Source organism: Plasmodium coatneyi, chromosome 5, assembly GCF_001680005.1.
Source record: "Plasmodium coatneyi strain Hackeri chromosome 5, complete sequence".
In the NCBI taxonomy this organism is placed as follows: domain Eukaryota; phylum Apicomplexa; class Aconoidasida; order Haemosporida; family Plasmodiidae; genus Plasmodium; species Plasmodium coatneyi.
Genome location: NC_033560.1, coordinates 77,839 through 98,028, shown reverse-complemented (window position 1 = coordinate 98,028; position 20,190 = coordinate 77,839). Strand labels below are relative to the sequence as shown.

At 30.2% G+C, this 20,190-nt stretch overlaps 3 protein-coding genes across 3 annotated transcripts; 1 reads left to right on the top strand and 2 right to left on the bottom strand.

Moving 5' to 3' along the window:
- Positions 1-1,313: 1,313 nt before the first annotated feature.
- PCOAH_00009970 (Uncharacterized protein) lies at positions 1,314-3,484 on the bottom strand (the record flags this gene model as incomplete). Its single annotated transcript, XM_020057806.1, has 2 exons — positions 1,314-3,083; positions 3,290-3,484. 2 exons carry the CDS (start codon positions 3,482-3,484, stop codon positions 1,314-1,316), a joined length of 1,965 nt encoding a protein of 654 aa, XP_019913552.1.
- Positions 3,485-5,865: 2,381 nt separating this feature from the next.
- Positions 5,866-11,358, bottom strand: PCOAH_00009960 (Tryptophan/threonine rich antigen; the record flags this gene model as incomplete). Its single annotated transcript, XM_020057805.1, has 5 exons — positions 5,866-7,014; positions 7,192-7,370; positions 9,966-10,051; positions 10,507-11,033; positions 11,182-11,358. 5 exons carry the CDS (start codon positions 11,356-11,358, stop codon positions 5,866-5,868), a joined length of 2,118 nt encoding a protein of 705 aa, XP_019913518.1.
- A 4,097-nt stretch (positions 11,359-15,455) lies between these two features.
- PCOAH_00009950 (Lysophospholipase-like protein) lies at positions 15,456-16,583 on the top strand (the record flags this gene model as incomplete). Its single annotated transcript, XM_020057804.1, has 1 exon — positions 15,456-16,583. The coding sequence occupies one exon, from the start codon at positions 15,456-15,458 to the stop codon at positions 16,581-16,583; it is 1,128 nt and encodes a 375-aa protein (XP_019913619.1).
- Between the last annotated feature and the right edge of the window lie 3,607 nt (positions 16,584-20,190).

Below are 20,190 nucleotides of genomic sequence, written 5' to 3'. Positions count from 1 at the left end.
GCACATGAGATATGCTACCAAAGATGTTCTGACGCGCTTTTGAGGATTTTATTTAGATTTCTTGGCCTTTCAAGGGAGTTAGTTTTCCCCGCGTAATTTTTTTTTACTGAATGGATTATATGAAAGAAGCTTCTGTCATTTTTTCTTTAACCATATAATTTGTGTGTCTCCCTTATAGGATAAATTAAAACAGAGCGCGCCGACAAGTACTGCGACGGTACGAATATAATTTTTCCATTCCTTCGCTGTACATTTGTAGATAGGGACGTGTGCATTGTATATGTTTGCACGTATATGAAAGGCCCCAACATCAACACGATTTAATGCTGCGCGAAGTGAATAATTGCCCAATTTTTGCCTTATGCCTTTACATATAAGAAATCCCCAAATGGGAGTTTTTTTTCTTGCTTTATACATTTTTTGGCACGTAGCTTAAAGCTTAAAAACGAGCGCATATTTTTTTTAAATGTTTATTTTACTTTTATAATAATTAAATAAAATCGGATATTATATTAATTATAGCAAGATCGTGTAGTTTTGGTTGTATGAATTAAAACTAAAAACTAAAACAACACACATGAAATTTATTAAACGGGGGAATAAGCCAAATAATTTATATATAAATAATCTGCCTATGGATGCATATACATGTGCTTAATATATATAATATATAAAAATATGCACATAAATGTACATATATAATGAATATTTAAAAGTGTCTATGATGCAAATAGCATGTACACAAGAATATGATAAAGTGGAAATAAATAAACAAGGTAATGAATTATTGTTATATATATAATATATATATGCTCTTCCTTCAAGTTAAAGCAAAAATGGGGGGAAAAAAAAATATTATATTGAGGATAAACATTTGGGAATAATATTCATATAATATTTTTACAAAGCATATATACTATCATATCAATTAATTATTTGCAGGAATGGTATTATTTATTTTGCGCAAATTGTTGACTATATATGCACCCTATGCAAATAGAAAAGCTCGTCATATTAGTACAAATATTTTATCTAATTTTTTTACAACTAAAATGAGCATACGTTTTAATTGTCATAATCATGGAAATGGAAGCAAAATATGTTTCGCACCTATCTTGCTTAATGGCTTCCGCGGCAGAGCGTTTGTTTTTGGCCATATCTGTAATTCTTGAATTTGTCTATGTGTGTATATCTATATATATGTGGTCATTTTTTCTATATGAGGAACCGTGATCATGCGCATGACGTACAGTTGTAGTAAATCATAATATTTGTAATCCGATAAAATCAAATTCCTTGGCATATCTCTTTTCTTACATATCTGCATTATTAGTTTCCCAGTACAACTTTAATTTGCTGCTTAAATAATTTTTCCAATATTTCTCCATTTCTTTGGTAAAACTAGTCCATATTCCGACTAATTCATTTAAGAATTCAACAAAAGCTACGTGCGAACTGTTTCCATTTTGAAGGAATGTGCACAACTTGTTGTAGGACTTTCTTTCGTTATGCAATAATTGTTCTGTCATTCCTTGGTAAGATTTGGCCCACTGTCTAGTTTTATAGTGCTGTGGGGTTTTGTAATATTGGGCTAAAACTTCACATAGTTTAATAACTCCTAGTTGCATTTTAATATATTTATTTTTTTCGTTATTGTTCACAAGGTTAAATAGTAAAAACATGTCATCTACCTTTACGTAATCTTCTAATTTATCAATCATTTGAGCAATGTCGGATTCGGTAACATGGAAATTAACATCTACAGTGTTACTTGTTTCTAGAGCTTTTATATCAGAAACAGGTGGCATATTTTTGTTTGCATTTGGCTTTTTATTCATGCCATTTTCCATATCCATATCTTTTCCTTTTTCTTTTCTTTTATTTTTGTCTTCCTCTTCGTTCATATCTTTTCCTTTTCCTCTTCTTTTATTTCTGTCTTCCTCTTCATCCGTATCTTTTCCTTTTCCTTTTCTCTTATTTCTGTCTTCCTCTTCGTCCGTATCTTTGCCTTTTCCTTTTCTCTTATTTCTGTCTTCCTCTTCGTCCGTATCCCTGCCTTTTCCTTTTCTTTTATTTCTGTCTTCCTCTTCGTCCGTATCTCTTCCTTTTCCTCTTTTTTTATTTTTGTCTTCCTCTTCGTCCGTATCCCTGCCTTTTCCTTTTCTTTTATTTCTGTCCATTCCTATATTCATATCTCCTCTAGGCAATATTCTACCTACTTCCCAACCCAGTTTAACAGGCATTTCTTGTTGTTCCACATTTTCGTCGTCCATTTTTTCTTTTCCCCTTTCTCTTCCTCTTCCTCTGCCCATTTCGTCTCTATCTCTTCTTCTGCCCATTTCGTCTCTATCTCTTCTTCTTCCCATTTCGTCTCTATCCCTTCTTCTGCCCATTTCGTCTCTATCTCTTCTTCTGCCCATTTCGTCTCTATCTCTTCTTCTTTCCATTTCGTCTCTGTCTCCTTCTCGGCTCATTCTGTCTCTGTCTCCTTCTCGGCTCATTCTGTCTCTGTCTCCTTCTCGGCTCATTCTGTCTCTGTCTCCTTCTCGGCTCATTCTGTCTCTGTCTCCTTCTCGACTCATTTCATCTCTGTCTCTCCCTCGGCCTATTCCTCTTCCATTTTCGTACATGTAACCACCGTCTTCTCTATCCATGTGTCTACCCCTAACTCTTCTCCTTCTATTACCTCTTTCCATTTCGTCATCTGAATCATCTCTGTTTCTGTATCTTCTTCTGTTACCTCTTTCAATTTCGTCATCTGAATCATCTCTGTTTCTATATCTTCTTCTGTTACCTCTTTCCATATCTCTCCGCATACCCATATTCATGTCTCTATTTCTTGGGTCATGTGGTCCTCTCTCTCCATTCCATTCCTCATGAGGTGACATTTGAATTCTAGGATCCCAGCCATGAGGTGCCATTCCAACCTCATGCATGTTGTTAAAATGTTCCCCTGGAAAATCATATCCGTCATTTCTTGTGCATATATTATTCCTAGGTCCCTTTGAATAACCATTCATTTCACACAACTGCCTTGATGCATTAGTCCTTAATTCAGCTTCATTTTCATATGTATACTCATTCTACAAAGAGAATTTAAGAAATAGAAATGTAACAACATAAGTTTGGTAGATCCAGAGCGACAATTATATACACACATATGACATTTCTTGGGCTTGAGCGAAAATTTGAATTATAATTAAGGAAAAAAGCAAAAACAACATCTAAATTAGGACAACAACATATACGCAATAAGTGTTACACGTATATGTTTTATTTCAACCCTTACCTTTAGTACAACACATAATATAACTAGTAAAAGGGCATTCATAAAGCGAGGTGGCATGAAGTTTCTGCCATTCTGTCCGTTACACTTATTTCTCATGCTATCTGTATCATCAGGAAAATAACACTGGGAGTTGTTCTTATTGGCACATTCAGATTTTCCCCCTAATGCGACAGTGGTCTTGTTAGAATTTAACATTTTAAAAAATATTTATATATTTTAAGGAAAAAGAAAAAAATAAGGGAAGTTGATGATAATATATAAAGTGTAAATGATTTTCTCCGTTGCTAATTATCTAAAACAGGATATAAAAAATCATTATTCTTTTTTCATATTAATACAATAAATCAAATAAGAAAAAGTAAAAAGTGAAAGAAAAAATAAGAATTAACATATGCAAATATTTTATATTTAAATTATAATATAAATGTTTTCCCTTAATAATTAATAGTAAAAATATATATTAATTTCACATTATGTCAATTTAATTAAAAAAAGATTAAAATAAAAAAGGAAATACTAAATTCTACTATATATAATAATTCTTTAGGGACCAAAAATATGAATAAAAAGTATTTTACTCCTTTATTTTTTTCCTTTTTTAAAATGAAAAGGAAAATAATAATAATGTAAAAAGAATTACTACGTGGAAGTACAAGTATACATACATATATAAGGAATATTTTACTTTTGAAAAATATTTTTTCCTACTTGTACGTGTGCCCCTAAAAAATATATTAAAAAATGACGACACTTTTATTTTTGTAGAATTCCTTTATAAAATAGTAGCATGTATAATACATTTTTTTTTTTTTGGGGGGGGGGTCCCTTATATTTACATGATTCTGCTCTAACATGAATTAAAAGGTTCATTCATTTAAATTAAATATTGATTTGTTAAATTCGTTCTGAAAGGAAAAATGTTTGTGTTGATGTGATGAGTTATTCTTCTTTTGATTTTTTTCTATGTATGAACCTTTATCATTACCTTATGGTATCGCTAGTTATTGCATTGTTGTTTTAAATATGATTCCCTTGATTTGTTTCAATTTTACTATTTATTCTTTCTCGAAGGTATTCACAATGCGGGGGGAATAATATATGTTACAAAAATCGTAAAAACTTGCTAATTCCGCAACAAAAAAAATATTTGCAAGTGTAAATTTTTAAAAAGAATATTTAATTTTAGGAATTAAGTCGATACATCTTATTTTTTTCAATCGACAGAAGCAACATTTAGATTGCCGGAAAATTTATATCTTATTCTTTTTTTTCATTCACTGAAGAAAGGAATAGGTTTAATTAGAATTTAATTTTAAAAAGAAATTAGGAAAAATTATACGGAAATTTAACAAAAATGCCAAAATTTTATTTTTCCTTAAATACAAAAATTACGAATTTTTTTTATTTTAATTTCATTTATTGAATTCTTTGTTGTATCAACAATTTAGTGAAGAAAAAGAAGTGGACAATGTTTAAAAAAAATTGGAAATGATCTATTCTTCAAATAAGAACTTATTTTTATCATTCGTCCTTCTATAAATTAAGTAATTATGATTAAAATTAAAAACATTTGTCCTGTTCTAAAGTAAATATAAAAAATAAAATATTTTCGCGCAGGCATTTTTATGTACACTTGTATAAGTGTGTACAAAAAATATTAATAACAGGGTGCGCGAATTATGAAAATGGTAATATTATACTACAGGTGGGAAAAAGAAAGTGCTTAAAATAATTACACCTTTTTCTTCCATAAATGGAAAGGGAGAAAAAAAAAATATATATACGTAATGATAATGGCTAATTTTATGTAATTAAAAATCTACTTTAAAAAGAAATTATAAAATGATGTTCATTTGTTTCTTATAAATGTGTATATGTGCACTGCGTTATGCTCTAATTCGACAGTGAACAAAATAAGGGAACAAGCGCATATAATAGATATATTTTTTGTTGTCATATATTAAATAAAAAACCTTTGTGACTTAAATGATTACAAAATGGGGATAGATGTATGGATTAGAGCTAATGAGAAAAATGACCTTTGTAGGAAACACTAATATTTCTATATAGCTTCTTTAAGGGGTTATATATTATTCATAGAAATGGACAGATGTGTACAATAGAACAATTATGATAAAAGTGTATTCTACTAGGTTAAGCCATATGGAACACTTAAATTTGCGGAAAAAAGTTATTATAAAATTTATGTGAAAGCAGGTTCGAATTTTCGTTAAAAAAAAAAATGATAATTACGTCGTTATTCAAAGTAGTCCTTCAAGATTCATAAAAGACACAAATTCTTATTTTCCAAGTGATTTGAAGAATTCAATATATTATGTATAAAGAAGCCGCACATATTATTATATACCTTTATGTATATTGCTATGTGTGCACATTTAGCTAACATACAAATGGCTAATCCAAGCGATTAAAAAAGAATTGGAACTGCTTATACATTTTTGTAGCACATAAATTAACACACACACAAAAAAGGTCAAAATAAATAATAACATTATGTAGTTATTTACATTTTATCAGTCATTCCTGGGATAATTTTTACGATATATATAATTGTATTATGATTTAATCCATTTTTCCCATTGCCGCTCATTTATCAGCGTGTTAGTAAACATTTCCACCCATTTACTAAATATAAATCGTTTGTCTTTTTTCCATTTAGACCATTTATTCCATTTAGTATTTATATATATTTTTTCTTTGGAGCGGACCCAAGCGTCCCACTCTTCCCTTTCCCTGTTGATGCGCTCTTTCCATTTGTTCCATTCTTTTCTCTTTTTTCTTTGTAGCATGTATGTAATTTTATAATTTTCATAATTTGACCATGAAGCCTCTTCTTGGAGCCTCCAGTCAGTCATTAACCATTGGATAATCTGCGAGTTTTTCCACTGTATCCATTTATTTACCACCCAGTCGTTCAGATGTGCTTCCTTCTGAGCAAGCCATGTTTTCCATTCCTGTTCTATAAATTGTTTTCCTTCTGTTTTAATCCATTCTATCCATTGCGTGTCATCCCATTGTGGAGATTTTTCCAGAACGTTGATTTGGTATTCTGCGTCCATTTTTCTGTTATAGTAAATCCATTTATTTTGCATAGCATCTAGAAATTCCTGCCATTCCTTTTCAATTCCTTGAAGCCAATTGCCTTTTTCATTTTCAATGGATGTATTAAAAATTTTCCATTCGTCTTCATTTTTTTTCTTCCAGATATTCCATTGGTTATTTTTCCATTCCGTTGATTTTTCCTCTTGTAAATCTTCCGTTGAATCTTTATCATTGTAATCTTTGGTATGGAGCATAGTTGGTTTCTTGATAAGTTTTTTCATTCCTCCTTTTCTCATTTGTTTTGTCTTTATTATTTTATCCAGTAAACTCGTTTGACTTTTCTGTCTATCATCAGTTGATTTGGTTGTTCGCACTTTTGCTTCATCTCCTTTTAAAGCAGTGTTATATCTGTGTTCCCTTTTTTCGGCACTTTTGTTTATCCTTTTAATATTGTTATCGTCTGCTTGCTTTGGTTCATTATTTTGCCTGGCCTTATTTATCTGGTTGTTATTTTTCGCGTCCTTTTCCTTGCTCTCTGTATTGGTCGAACTTTTGCCGGGTAATTCCTTTCCGTCTTTCTTCACATTTTCCTTTTGTACAGTGTTAAACAATATTGCGTTTCTGGTGAACCTTCTGATTTTATTTCTTATTGTAGGGTGGAACTGCGTGTAAAATTTATGAACGGTTAAAGCGGGTTAAGACGTGTGGAATACAATAATGGGACATATATATTTTTTCCTTTTCCATACGGACATTGTTCGAATGGAAATTTACTTAACAAATTAATGAAATGGTTGTGCCTACATCTATGTACACATTGCTGGCTATTTTTTTCTTACCTGAAAAAAATGACTGATGAAAAGTAAAAATGCAAAAAGAAGAACTCCGATTATTATACTTGTCGTGCTAGGATATTCATAACTACTCAGTGAGGAGTACGTACTTTTTTCCTGTAGCTCAGGGAGTGACAAGGTTTCTGGCTCGAGTTCTTGGTAATTGCTAACTGTTTCCATAGTTTCTTATTTTGAAGTAAATCACAAAGTCCATACAAGAGAAGAAAATGTCCCGTTGATTTTTTAATAATTGTTACATAATGAATTGCCCATTATGTGATGAAGTGAATATTCGATACTTCCAATTTAATGCAACATAGTGTAACAGTAGTTAGAGCAACAAAGGGTGCATAATGGTAGGGGCAAATAAGGGGATGTATGAAATGAGAAAAGATTAGTCAAATTACAAGAACTAGAAAAAGAACATAAAAAAATATATATTTTTTACTTGTTATATACTATCCAAAGAAATAGTGTACAAATTTTAAATCTATAAAATTAAGAGCAGAAAGAAAAAGCAATTTCAATCTTTACAACAGAGCAATTCTATTTCGGCAGTTGGAACTGTAGAAGCACAGGAATAAAATAGTTCCATAAATTTCGTTAGTTATTTATACTTAACAATTACTTTTGCGGATAGGTACAGTTGGTATGAAAAGATTAGGTAGTGCTCGTTTTGTTCTTGGGAGTTCTTGTTCTAACATGAAAAAAAACAAATATTGCAACTGTAACCCTTCACATTTATAAATATGTGCATTTTGTTAAGAAGGCTTTGCCATATTAGTATTTTATTTTATTTCTCTTTTTTTTATACTTTTATAATTCTACCTAATTGATTTAAAGATAATTAATAATAGCAAAGCAAATTAATATAGTTACGAAGAAAGCGAACTCTATTTATGAATAATTTTATATTTATTTTTGGCTGCAACTTCATGCGCACTGTTAAATTTATCCTAAAAAAAGTAAAGGTGCTAATTAGATTAATAAGGAATAAGGGAAAACGATGTAGAAGAAAAAATGATAACTATTAAAAAGAATAAAAAACGATTTCCCTAAAGGCACACTAGAATGATTAAAAAGGTAGAAAATATTTTATTTTCGTTCTACACTATTTTGTTATATACCGTTTTGCGTCATGATTGTCGCAAGTAATTTTATGGTGATATTTGTAGAGAATTATGTACTTTCATATTGTTTTCTTTTATAAAACTGCGTGATTAAAGTTTTTTTTTTTTTTTTTGTGAAGACGAATATTTTTACTTATTTTTTAACAACCCAATAATTTTCTTTTCGTTCTGTCCATAGAACGAATTTTTTGTTGGTAGAACAAATAAATAAGAAAAATGTAGCGTAGTAAGGTGCTTTTGTTTTGGCTGCGTCGGAGTATTTTCGCAAAACAGTTAAATGGTTTTGTTTTGTTATACATATTTTTTGTTTATACTTTCTGTGTTATTCCTTCCTTTTTGTCATTATACTGCCTATTTGACACGATTTATGTGTATTAAATTTTGCGCCTTGTAAAAATGAAGATAACATTTATTGTACCATTTTTATAGCTTTATCTGAAGAAATGTTCGCACTGCTTATTTTTGAAAAATGATAAGTACTTAATTTGTTACACCTCCATTCGAATTTTTATGGGTATAATCGTGTGTAAAATGTGTAAATAACTATGTGTGTATATTTTACAAACGTTTTGCTAGCTTTTAATTAGGACGTTAAGAAGCAATATATGAGCGGAATAAATGGAACAAGTAACCTCACAAAAAAAAGAAAAAATTACTATTTTAATATGTATATAATTAACTTGTTCTGCGATTATAAGCTTCACTATTTTAACCACATCGAACAGAACTATTCTCTATTAAGCTGTCAAAATGAAAAAATTAAATCGCACACTAATTGTGTCATTTGCAATTTATAGTACGTTTTTGTAAAAGCACTGGTTTACGATTGTGTTGTTAAATATTACACCATCAATTCAGGGATATAGGAACCTTTGTAATTTTACAAATGTAGATGCAAAAAGAGGGGTAATATAAATAATGATGCTAAAAATTTAATCATTGCAAAAAAGGGGGTTAATTTTTCAATATAGGATGTGCGCTACGAGTGAGAAATAGCAGAAGCGCAAGTAAAATGTGAGTCCAAAATAACCTGACATTAAAAAAAAGTAAAAAGGGTATACACTGGCCCGTACATCAGTATGTGCGTATTTTTATATTCTTATTTATGGGTTTATATATTATAACAAAACTGGAAGAGGTGTGTTTTCTTGTCTTTATTTAATAAAGGAGCTACTGCGACATGGATCCACAGTATGCATATAAATGTAGGGCAAAAGGGTATGAAAAGAAAAAAAAAAAAAAAAAAAGAAATTTAAGGCGTCTTCTAAAATAGTAAGGAACTATAAACGACATACGCAAATGCATGTACATATTAAAATAGCAGTGATATGTTTAGACTTCTAAGGAAGGAATACTAAAAAAAATTCAACTCCACCATATATTTATTGTACATAATAACATTTCAAATGGGCATATGGGGGTTATTTAAGGAGAACACTACACTGAACAATATTGGAAATTTTTCAAAATTCACAAATGCGGTATAACTTGTAAGTTCGAAAAACTACAGAGGAACAAAAATAAATGTATGACGTGCACAATGTGCAAAATTTCCGAGAAAATTCTTTAATAAAAGATGGAGGTTTTCGTTTTGTGTTTCCTCTATATAGATTATTTTTTCTCAATTTATTTGTGCCATTTGTTCATTACTGAGGGAGTTGTTTAATTCGAATGATTCGTCTTTTGCGCATATACATAGAACTGGCCCTTCCTGTGTGCCAAATGAAATAGATTTACTAACGGAGGTTACAAGAAAAGTTACAGTCTTAAGCACACCTTGTTTGATCTTATTGTTATGTCCTCATTTTACCTTGTTCCTTGCCCCCGCTCACCCCTGTTAAGAATTATTGAACTACTGGTAAATTAAAGGACAGGAAGAGGGAATGAACTTCCACTTCCTGTTATGATGTCTTGCTTAGGGTTGAGAAGTTTTACCTTCTAAACGTGGTTTGTATTATTAGCTTCCTTAATCCAAACGGTCCACTGCCTTTTGAGTGTCCATTTGTAGACAAGGTTAGTTGACCATTTATTAAATAGAATTTTTCTATCATTTTTCCATTTGGGCCATTTTGTCCATTCTTGATTGATGTAAGCGCTTTCTTTCATTTGGACCCAGTTCAACCATTGTTCAGACTCTCTGTTAATTCTTTCTTTCCATCTAATCCAATGGACTCTCTCTGCTTCTCGTAACCATTTTTCTGTTGAGGAGCGCTCTATATGTGCCCAGTAGTAATCTTCTTCGGTTTTCCATTCACTGGATAACCAGGATCGGATCTTATCATTTTTCCATTGAATCCATTTATCTAAGATTAATTTTTGTAAACTATCATCAGCTTTTTTAATCCATTTTTCCCATTGAGCTTCTAGAATGTTTCTTCCATCAGTTTTTATCCAAGTTACCCATTGCGCGTCATTCCATTTGGCTGATTCTTTCATAACATTACAATTGTGTTCTTTAAGCATTTTTTCACTATAGCTAGACCATTTATTGTGCAAAGATCGAAGCCAATCAGCCCAAGATGCGTCCATTTCGCGAAGCCATTTTGCTTTAGCTTCTTCAACAGATTCGTGAAAATGTTTCCAGTCGGATTCTAATCGGTTCATCCAGTTATTCCAAGCCATTCTTTTGAATTCTTCTGATTGTTCGATGGATAATTCGCCAAATCCTATTAAAGTAGGTGACACGAAGCCATCCTTCTTTCGTCTGTTACCTGCCGCCTAGATAGAAAAACGGAAGAAAATTATTGCGGACGATTAATAGGTACTCCGAAAAAAAAGGAATATATTCATTTGTGCGCATAATACATAGAGAGGGAATGAAGGTGCATCCAATTTGTTTAAAGCGCGTTCTATATTTTTAACTTACCCCTGAAGCAGTATTTACAAGAATAGCACATGATAAGGCAAATATTAGAATAGATAAACGCGAAAGGAGTGAAGTGGCATTTCTTGGGGATTTCTTGCAGAGCCTTGTGGGTGTGGTTCCAGAAGATGACCTTTGTGAGGTCAATGAGTTATTGTTATTGATCCTCTTCAATTCCATGTTTCATACAATTTTTTGACAAGGTAAAAATTTTATAAAGAAAAAAAGGAACTATGCCACTTATATGAAGTACAGGATGGTATGTTGTGAAGCAGACTATCTACAATATATATAGGTATATTGCAATATTGGTTACTGGTCACTGTTTGCAACGTTTCTGGCTTTCTATGTCAGAGAACGGACAAGGATAATTTGAAATGGGAATTAACGAAATCGCAGGAAAAAACAGATAAAACTAAATATAAAATTATTAGGAAAAGAAAAAAAAGAAGGAAAAAAGAAAAAAAGAAAATGGAAAAAAGGAAAAAAAGGGATAATTCAATCATCCATTTATTCAAATGGGTGAATACAAATTATGCGTAGAACATAAATAGAGTCGAGCTGATTAAATAAAAAAAATAAATAAATCGAAACGCGTAATAGATGAAAAGGAAGTTGTTAAGTTCATTTTTGGAAAAATCGATAATCCGCGGCCACAGACTGTGTACAATGGTTCATGCGTTTTTTCGAACAAATTATATTTCTTGACATGACATGAATTTTATATTTACTTAGATTAATTCGAGCTTAATTATTTTAATATAAAACAAGTATTTTATAGTATGTATAACTAGTGCTACTTCTGCGTTTAATTTTAGCAAAAAATGATATAATTACTTTTTATGTTGTATGCGTAATTTTTGCTTCGGTTCCCCATTCGACGTGGCCGCAATATTTGTTCTGTTTGCAGTATCCATATATAATAATGTTATTATTTGAATAACCTATAAAAATATATCTTCTGCAAAAAATGGTTACACCATAATATTTTAGCGGTTGCAAAATTGAAGGCTTGCGGTGTAGCACTTAAAAATGTATAATGAGGGGGTACTCCTTTTGCAACCATTCTTTCTATTTTTATGCAATTTAGAATTGCTATAGAATAATGCATATTTAATAATTAGAGGATAAAAAAAAAAAAAAAAAAAAGGAATGCCGAAAAATATACTATTGCCGTTCTGTCGGTAAAAATTGTGATAAAAGAAATACAAACTTATTTGGGTAAGTTCTGATAAAAGTCATTGCTTTCTTTTGTATTATTTTTTTTCCAAAATTGTACTACATTTTTAATAAAATTTTTTTTTGCTCGTCTATGGGGCATATGGTAATAGCGCGGTTCGAGGATATATTTATTTTATAGAATAATTTCTATATTACAATTTTAAGTTAAAATTTGCAGTTTGTTGTGCTTATATTTATTTTGGCTTAACTTGAAGCAGTAAATATGATTCTTCACATTTAAAATAAAAATGAAGGGCATACTGAAAAAAGGGATAACACAATAAAGGGGGTCTTCATATAATTTTATAGACAGGTGTTTTATTTTTCTAAATATTTCACACTATTATTGGCATTCATCAAAAAAAATGTTTATAATTGCAACAGAGTGCATATATTTTAAAAGGTAAATATTAACGTACCAAACATGTTACTTAAAATTTATGTCAATTTATTTAAATGAAAAGTAGTAGCACATAAAATAACCGCTGTTACAATTTGACATTTCTCTAACAGTTCGCAAGTAACCATATGAAATATATGAGCACCCAATGTATAATATGCGAAATAGTGTTATGGAAATATTTTGAAAAAATTTGGGGAAGATTAAAATGTAATAAATGCGTTAAAAAAAAAGGAAGAAATATTGCACGAAAAGATTGAAACAAAGCAATATTTTATAACAATTTGGCGACAATTAAATGCTTCCATAGTAAAATGCGAATCATAAGAATAAACACACTTTAAAGGAAATTTTTTTATGCCTCTCTGCTAGATAAAAAACAACGTAGTTATTTTTCGCTAGTTCTAAAATGCTTTAATGTAGCCCCATTTTTAGTCCCTTTTGCACAATTCTCCTTTATGATTAAGGTCCCTCGCAAAGAAACTGTAAACATAAAAATGTGTTAAATTTTACTATTTTCAAACCGAAATGTGTATACATAATTTTATTGTTAATGACAAAGGATTGTTCTATAGGACTCCTTATGCGTGTGTAATTGATGAGAGAATTGCAGGAAAAGTAAAATACACATTTGGGGCCTCTGTACCATTCGTCAAATGGGGCAAAGAAAAAGTGTATGCACATATATATATGCGCATTGTGCGTAAGTGACAATGTTGCACAATTAGAATTTTTTTTTTAGGAGAAAAAGAACCCAAAGAATTTTCCCCTTCGCCCAATATGCAAACGGATACAGAGGTTCACAATATATAAAATAATTTTTCTGCACAGGTGTATTGTTGCATTATGTCTTATTAAAGGAGAGAGAAACACAAAATGGCTGCATTAACCAATTTTGATATATTTTGTTATAATCATATAAAATAGAATATGTTCGTTTTTTTATAATATTAAGGTTATTTTGAAAAATAAAATCCCATTGCGTAGCTGCATTTTTATTAATCCTTGTTGAAAAATCGTATTTATTTTACACCGCGGCATATGAAAAATTAATAGCAGAATGAATTTTGTATGCTCACGATTTGGAAAAAAATGAACGGAACGAATTAGTTTCTTCACATTTTCCGTAAATAAAAATTTGATATATTTTCTTTATTTATTATGGAGGGAGGTTTCCTTATTTACATTGCGAAAGAAGGGCATGACCTTTGAACCGGGAATGTGGCAACATGTTTTTTTATACATTTATAACACGTGTGACAAAGGTGATTAGGGCTCTTCTCAAATCTGACAAGGACAAATAGGGAATGTGCAAAACTACAAAGCTATATGTTTAGACTTTAGTATACTTCTAAACATAATATGAAGATATGAAGATTTCTTTTTCCCTATTGGGGGAAAAACGAATAGCATAATAATGACACACATAAAATGAACAATTTTTATCGAATGCATTGTTCAAGAGGTTTATAATAGAAAAGTTTTATATTTTTATTTATACATAATAGCATATAAAATATATGAATACACACGTTTCATAGGTGCATGAATACACCGTTGTTAATTTTAACTACCATTGTGCAAAATAATATTTACGCTGTTTTGAAGGCTTAAGCCGAAGCTGAGGTCGGATCAGGGAAAAGACATATATTTAGGGATGCACAGTTACATTACAGCTATATGACATTTCGTGACTGGTTGGCAATTTTTATGAGACGATGCGCTATATGTGTAATAAGTATACAACATAATGGGTTAATTTCAAAATGGAAAAAATAGTTTCCTTTATCATTTGAATTTTATAAAATTCGGATGAAGTATAGATAAATTTCATTTGAAGAAAAAAAATGTATCAAACGAAATGATGCTTAGACTTCTTTTCCGCAAAAATATTGCTTCTATTATTTACTTATACTGAAGTTCTTCACAAAGCATTTATAATTCAGTCTTAACCAAAAGGGGGAATAGTTATATTTTATGTAAAAAATGTATGCAACGAAAAATTTGCACAGAAGAACGGGAAAAAGAAAGTAAATAGAATTTTTTTTAGAGCTCACAATTCTATTATATTTACATGCGATGCAGGCACTATTTAATTTTTAAAAAATATGTTTCTTCCCATATGGAAGAAAAAGAAATTTACATTTTTACGCAAAAATTGATGGGAGATTATTATGCATACAAACTTCCTTTTTTTTTTTCACATCAGTGATATCATATATCATTTCGTTTTAGCTACAAATGGTAAAAAAATACATAAAAAATATGTACACAAAAATATATTCCATAATGTAAGGAATAACCCCATTTAGAGGGTATACATCAAAACAATTTCATTTTCTGTAAAACGAAGCAGCTACAGTTAGGCCATTTTTTGTGTGTAACTCGTATGTATGTACGTATAATACAGAGTTTGTAGTATGTGTGATATTCTGCCTTTAATTTTTCTCATTTTTCAATATAGTTCCTTTTAGCTAGAGATTATATTTGTTACAGTTTTATCAGTTTTCCTATCTACCAAGTTGCAAAAGAAATATATATATATATTCATCATTTGTTTAATTATGTACCCCATATGCAAGAGAGCACAGTTCATAGGTAAGACTGCGCACATATGATATGCTATGAATTATTTTATTTCTAATTTTTTTACGTCATGACTGGTAGTACCATATACGACGCAGAAATAGATATAAAACCTTGTACTAGACTTGATGGAAAACCAAGGCTTGATTCATTTTTTAACAAAGATGGGTTGTTATTACGATCATACGGATGGTTAGTAAAGAACGCCATAGGCATTATAATTTTAATTCATGGTTTAGGTTCACATGCAAGATTGACCTTTTTAAGACATAACGTTGAAATTGTAAATAACAATAAAGCCATATTAAAAGATGGGAAAAATTTTTACGTTTATGAAGATAGCTGGGTAGAATATTTTAATAAAAAGGGCTATTCAGTATATGCATTGGATTTACAAGGTCACGGTTTATCAGATGGATATGAGAAGCGCAATTATCATGTAAATAAGTTTGACGATTTCGCCTATGATGTAATGCAGTATATTGCTAGAATTCAAGATTCGTTGCCTTGTGGTGATAGTAAGGATGATGCAACTTCTGATGGAAATGTTGACCAAGGAATTAATAAGAAAAGACTTCCAACATACATTATGGGTATATCCATGGGCGGAAATATTGCATTAAGGATATTGCAATTATTGGGAAAGTCCCAGAGCGATGCAAATAAAATGTTAAATATAAAAGGGTGTGTCTCATTATCAAGTATGATTTCTGTTGAATTATTAACATCCCCAGGATCATATACGTATCAGTTGTTTTTTTTACCCTTGTCGAACATTATTTCTGATTTTTTTAAAAACTCAAGACTTATTTCGGTGTTGCCTTATCAAAGGTATCCGTATATGAATGACATTTTAATGTTTGATAAAATACGCTTCAAAGGAGGGATAACCTATCAATTTGGTCGCGAACTCCTAAATGCAATGGCGAACTTAGACAAAGACATAGGATATACTCTTACGAATATTCCTATTTTGTTTATACATTCAAAAGATGACCCATTTTGTTATTGGAGAGGCGTTGTATCATTTTATAATAGACTAAAAGTACGCTATAAAGAATTGCGTCTTCTGGAAAACATGGAACATGTATTAACTGGGGAACCAGGAAATATGAAAGTTTTAAACAGTGTTTTGGACTGGCTTGCTAGCATATCCAAAGGCTTAATAAAAGACAAGCCGAACCATGATCAACAATGATTTTATTCATTTCCTTATGAAGGAAAATTTCAGCATTACATTTGGATAAATTGATGATATGAAGATGTTCAAGTACGCTTCTGTTTAGTGTACGCACATACATATTTATAATATTTCACTTAATTATAATTAAATGTATGAATATTTTTTTTGTTATTATAATGTATATTTTTATGCACTATTGTCTAACAACTACATTTTCAGTCCTAGCTGATATGTTAGAAAACATACACCATTTTTTTAAGCATTGATTAAATGCGATTATTTTTAAATGGCGTAAATTGATTTTTACGTGGGAAAGGGACAAGTATAACATAGATTTTGATTGATGTGACCTTTTTTTTTGTCTTTTTTCTAAAAAAAGAAACAAATGTGGAAGAAGAAAAAAGTATCACTTCAATTGGTAATGGTACTTTTTTAGAATTTGGTGGATGTTATGCGGTGCCCCCTTGCAACTGATGTGAAACGCTTGATAAGCATTTTCCCATTTAAGATGTTACAATTTTCTATTCCGTGTTGCTGTATAAACCTTGCATATAGGTAAAACGCAAGGGTGTGTAATCCCTTTTGATTAAGAGCACACTGCACGAATTAAATAGTAAGTACATTAAAAAACAGTGTTCTTACGTTAAAAACGTTATGATAAAATAATAAACAAATAAAAAACGAAAAAAAGAACAAAAGAAAAAAACAAAAACAGAACAAAAAAAAAAAAAAAGCATAAGAATATTTATTACCTACGAAATGGTTCACATATATTATTGAACCTACCATACAATGAAAAGGTTCTTTTGACACAGTAAAAATAATAATCATTTATAAAGACAATATGATTAAGGGCGAGGGACATATGTCTTGCAAACACAGAAAAATTCCTTATATATTTTCAGATTGAATTCAAATATGTGAATTATACATATATAAATATGCTTCATGAAAGATGTACTTTTATTACAAATTCCATCTAATTATTTATTTTATACTAATGACGAAGAATGTATTTTCATCTTACGAACAGATCATGAGTAAATTATCCATATGAATTTAAAAATACTATATATAATGAGAGAAGACATGAATTCGCACATGGAAATTTATTGTGCATTACAAAGGGGGGAAGAACCATAAAATGAAGTAGCTGAATCCATTGAATGCATATAAAAAATTGCTGCTTCATATCTAAAAGGTAAATGGATTCATGTGTTCTACAATGATTATTGCTTTCATTCCGTATTTATGCATTGTTGCAAAATATTACGGATTCCGTTTAAGGAAAAAATATATCTTTACAAAGCACACAATATTCCTTAAATTTCAGTTTACCCCCTCCAACTTCTAATCTGTAATATTTTAACACCTTTACCATGGTATAAATGATCGAGAATGAAATTATGCATGCTAATATTAAGAGAAGAATACCATATATGGTAAAAATGTGTGTATATAATCCTAAACTGAGCACGGCTATAATTATAGTTGGTAATAATACAATCAATAAAAAAGGGGACATAACAATAATAAGTATGTCCCTCTTTTTAATTATACTATTTATTACTGTTCTATTGTAGACACCAGTCTCCCCTTCCTGTTTACGTAAACTATCAATCTTATCAAATATATTTTTTTCAAAATAACCATCTAGTCTTTTTAAACCTTTCCATTTAGCATATTTACGCTTAAACTTCTCTTTATAAATTTCCAAATAATTGGAATAATCACTTTCCTGTAATCGCGCACACACTGCTAAATCATCTGAAGTGTATTTTACATTCTTATACGAATTATTTCCTGATACTGCGTTCCATATTTTTGATTCATCCAGTCCTTTCTGAAATTCTTGTTCTGTAAGAAATCTTTGGAATATTATTCCAGACCTTACTTCAATATTGTACGGGCCTCCTATGTTATTACCCAAAGTATACTCAGAAATATAATATAAATATGATTTTACAGAATTAGCTATATATAAATAAATAATATTAACAAAAGCATAATATATCAAATAAACGTAAAAAAAAAAGGAAAAAGACAAAAAAGTAATATAATGTATTATTATTATACCGGAGCATTAGGACGATTGTGTATCCATATGAAAAATGTAGATACTGCAACTTTAAGAGCAGTAATCAATCTCATATATTCTCTCATCCCATGATTCATTATTAGGAATACCTATGACTTCTGGTACTATTTGCTGCGCCTTAACAAAGACGAACTTTTACATTATTAAACGCATTTGTTAATATTGTGATTTATAAAAAGGAGATGTAATCTGAGGAAGTGTAATACACATTATTAAATAAAGATGAACTGCATATCTGCAAAAGTATTAAATTAAAATTTTATTATATAATTTATTATAAAGAGCAGGTGTATGTACGGGAAAATTTTACATTAAACTCCATACGCTTACACTAAACATATAATTCAAGGCTTAAATTTCGAGGTTTGAGTTTCGGGGTGTAATAGATATTTTTTTCTATTCAAAACTATAGGGAAATTATTTACATATGAATAATTTTTTCATTATGAAATAGAACCCTGTGGGGACATCCAAATATTAGGAAGTGGTAATGTAAAACATATTCATGTGAGGAATATAGAAGAAGAAAAATATAGAGTATATTAATGTAGAATATATTAATGTACATAATATTACATGTAGATGTCAAATGAATACATCTATAGAATATTTTCACGAGGTTACACTCATACAACAAACATGTAAAAAACGTAAGTAAATGTCTCCGCCTTGTTTTTTCTTTCATACAGTTTGTGGTAATGTGATTTTTCCATGTGTATATACGAACCCGTACAATTTTTTATTCTATGTGACCATTTTTTTTTTTCCATAATATGCAACACATTTATATTGTTTCACTTTTTTCGAAGATATTTCTTCACTTTATAAAATTAGTACGCTATATTTTTATCTGAAACCTATATATTATTATTCGAAGGAAGGATTTTTCTTTAAGAACAAATGAAAAAAATAAAGGCATCCTCCATTGTGCATACATATTATTATATATGCATATAATACCTTCTTCCGGGTGATGCTGCTTTGCTCGGTGTAAAAATTTCTTGATTCCCTCCGTCGCGATAATGAAACGAGAAATTGTGGCACGCCCGGAAAAGAATGCTGGACCTACGGGAAAGGAGATTTAGGAGCATTTTCTTCGTAACCTGCCACACTCGTACCTACACATAACTATATTTTATGCTGTGCGTTGGGAGTTCTGCCAATTTGAGAATTGCCTTAAAAAAATAAGAGCTCCATCCTCTTTCTTTTCTTTTTTTTTTTTTTGACAAATTATTTAACATAATTCTCCAATTCTAGGGAAAACAAATGAAACATTACTTTTTAGGAAACACGTAAATTCGTTCAAAAATCTTTTCTTGGCTTTTCCCAGGCCACACACAATTAATTAAAGAAAAAAATCATTCATGAAATGATGCACGATTAAAAAGAAGTAAATAGGAAGGGAAAGAACAAAGTGAGAATTTTAATTATATGTAAAAATAAGAAATTAAATAAAGGAAGAATAATGTTTCTTTCTATATTTTTCCCATTACAAGAGTTGCCATGATGCAGAATAAAGATTAT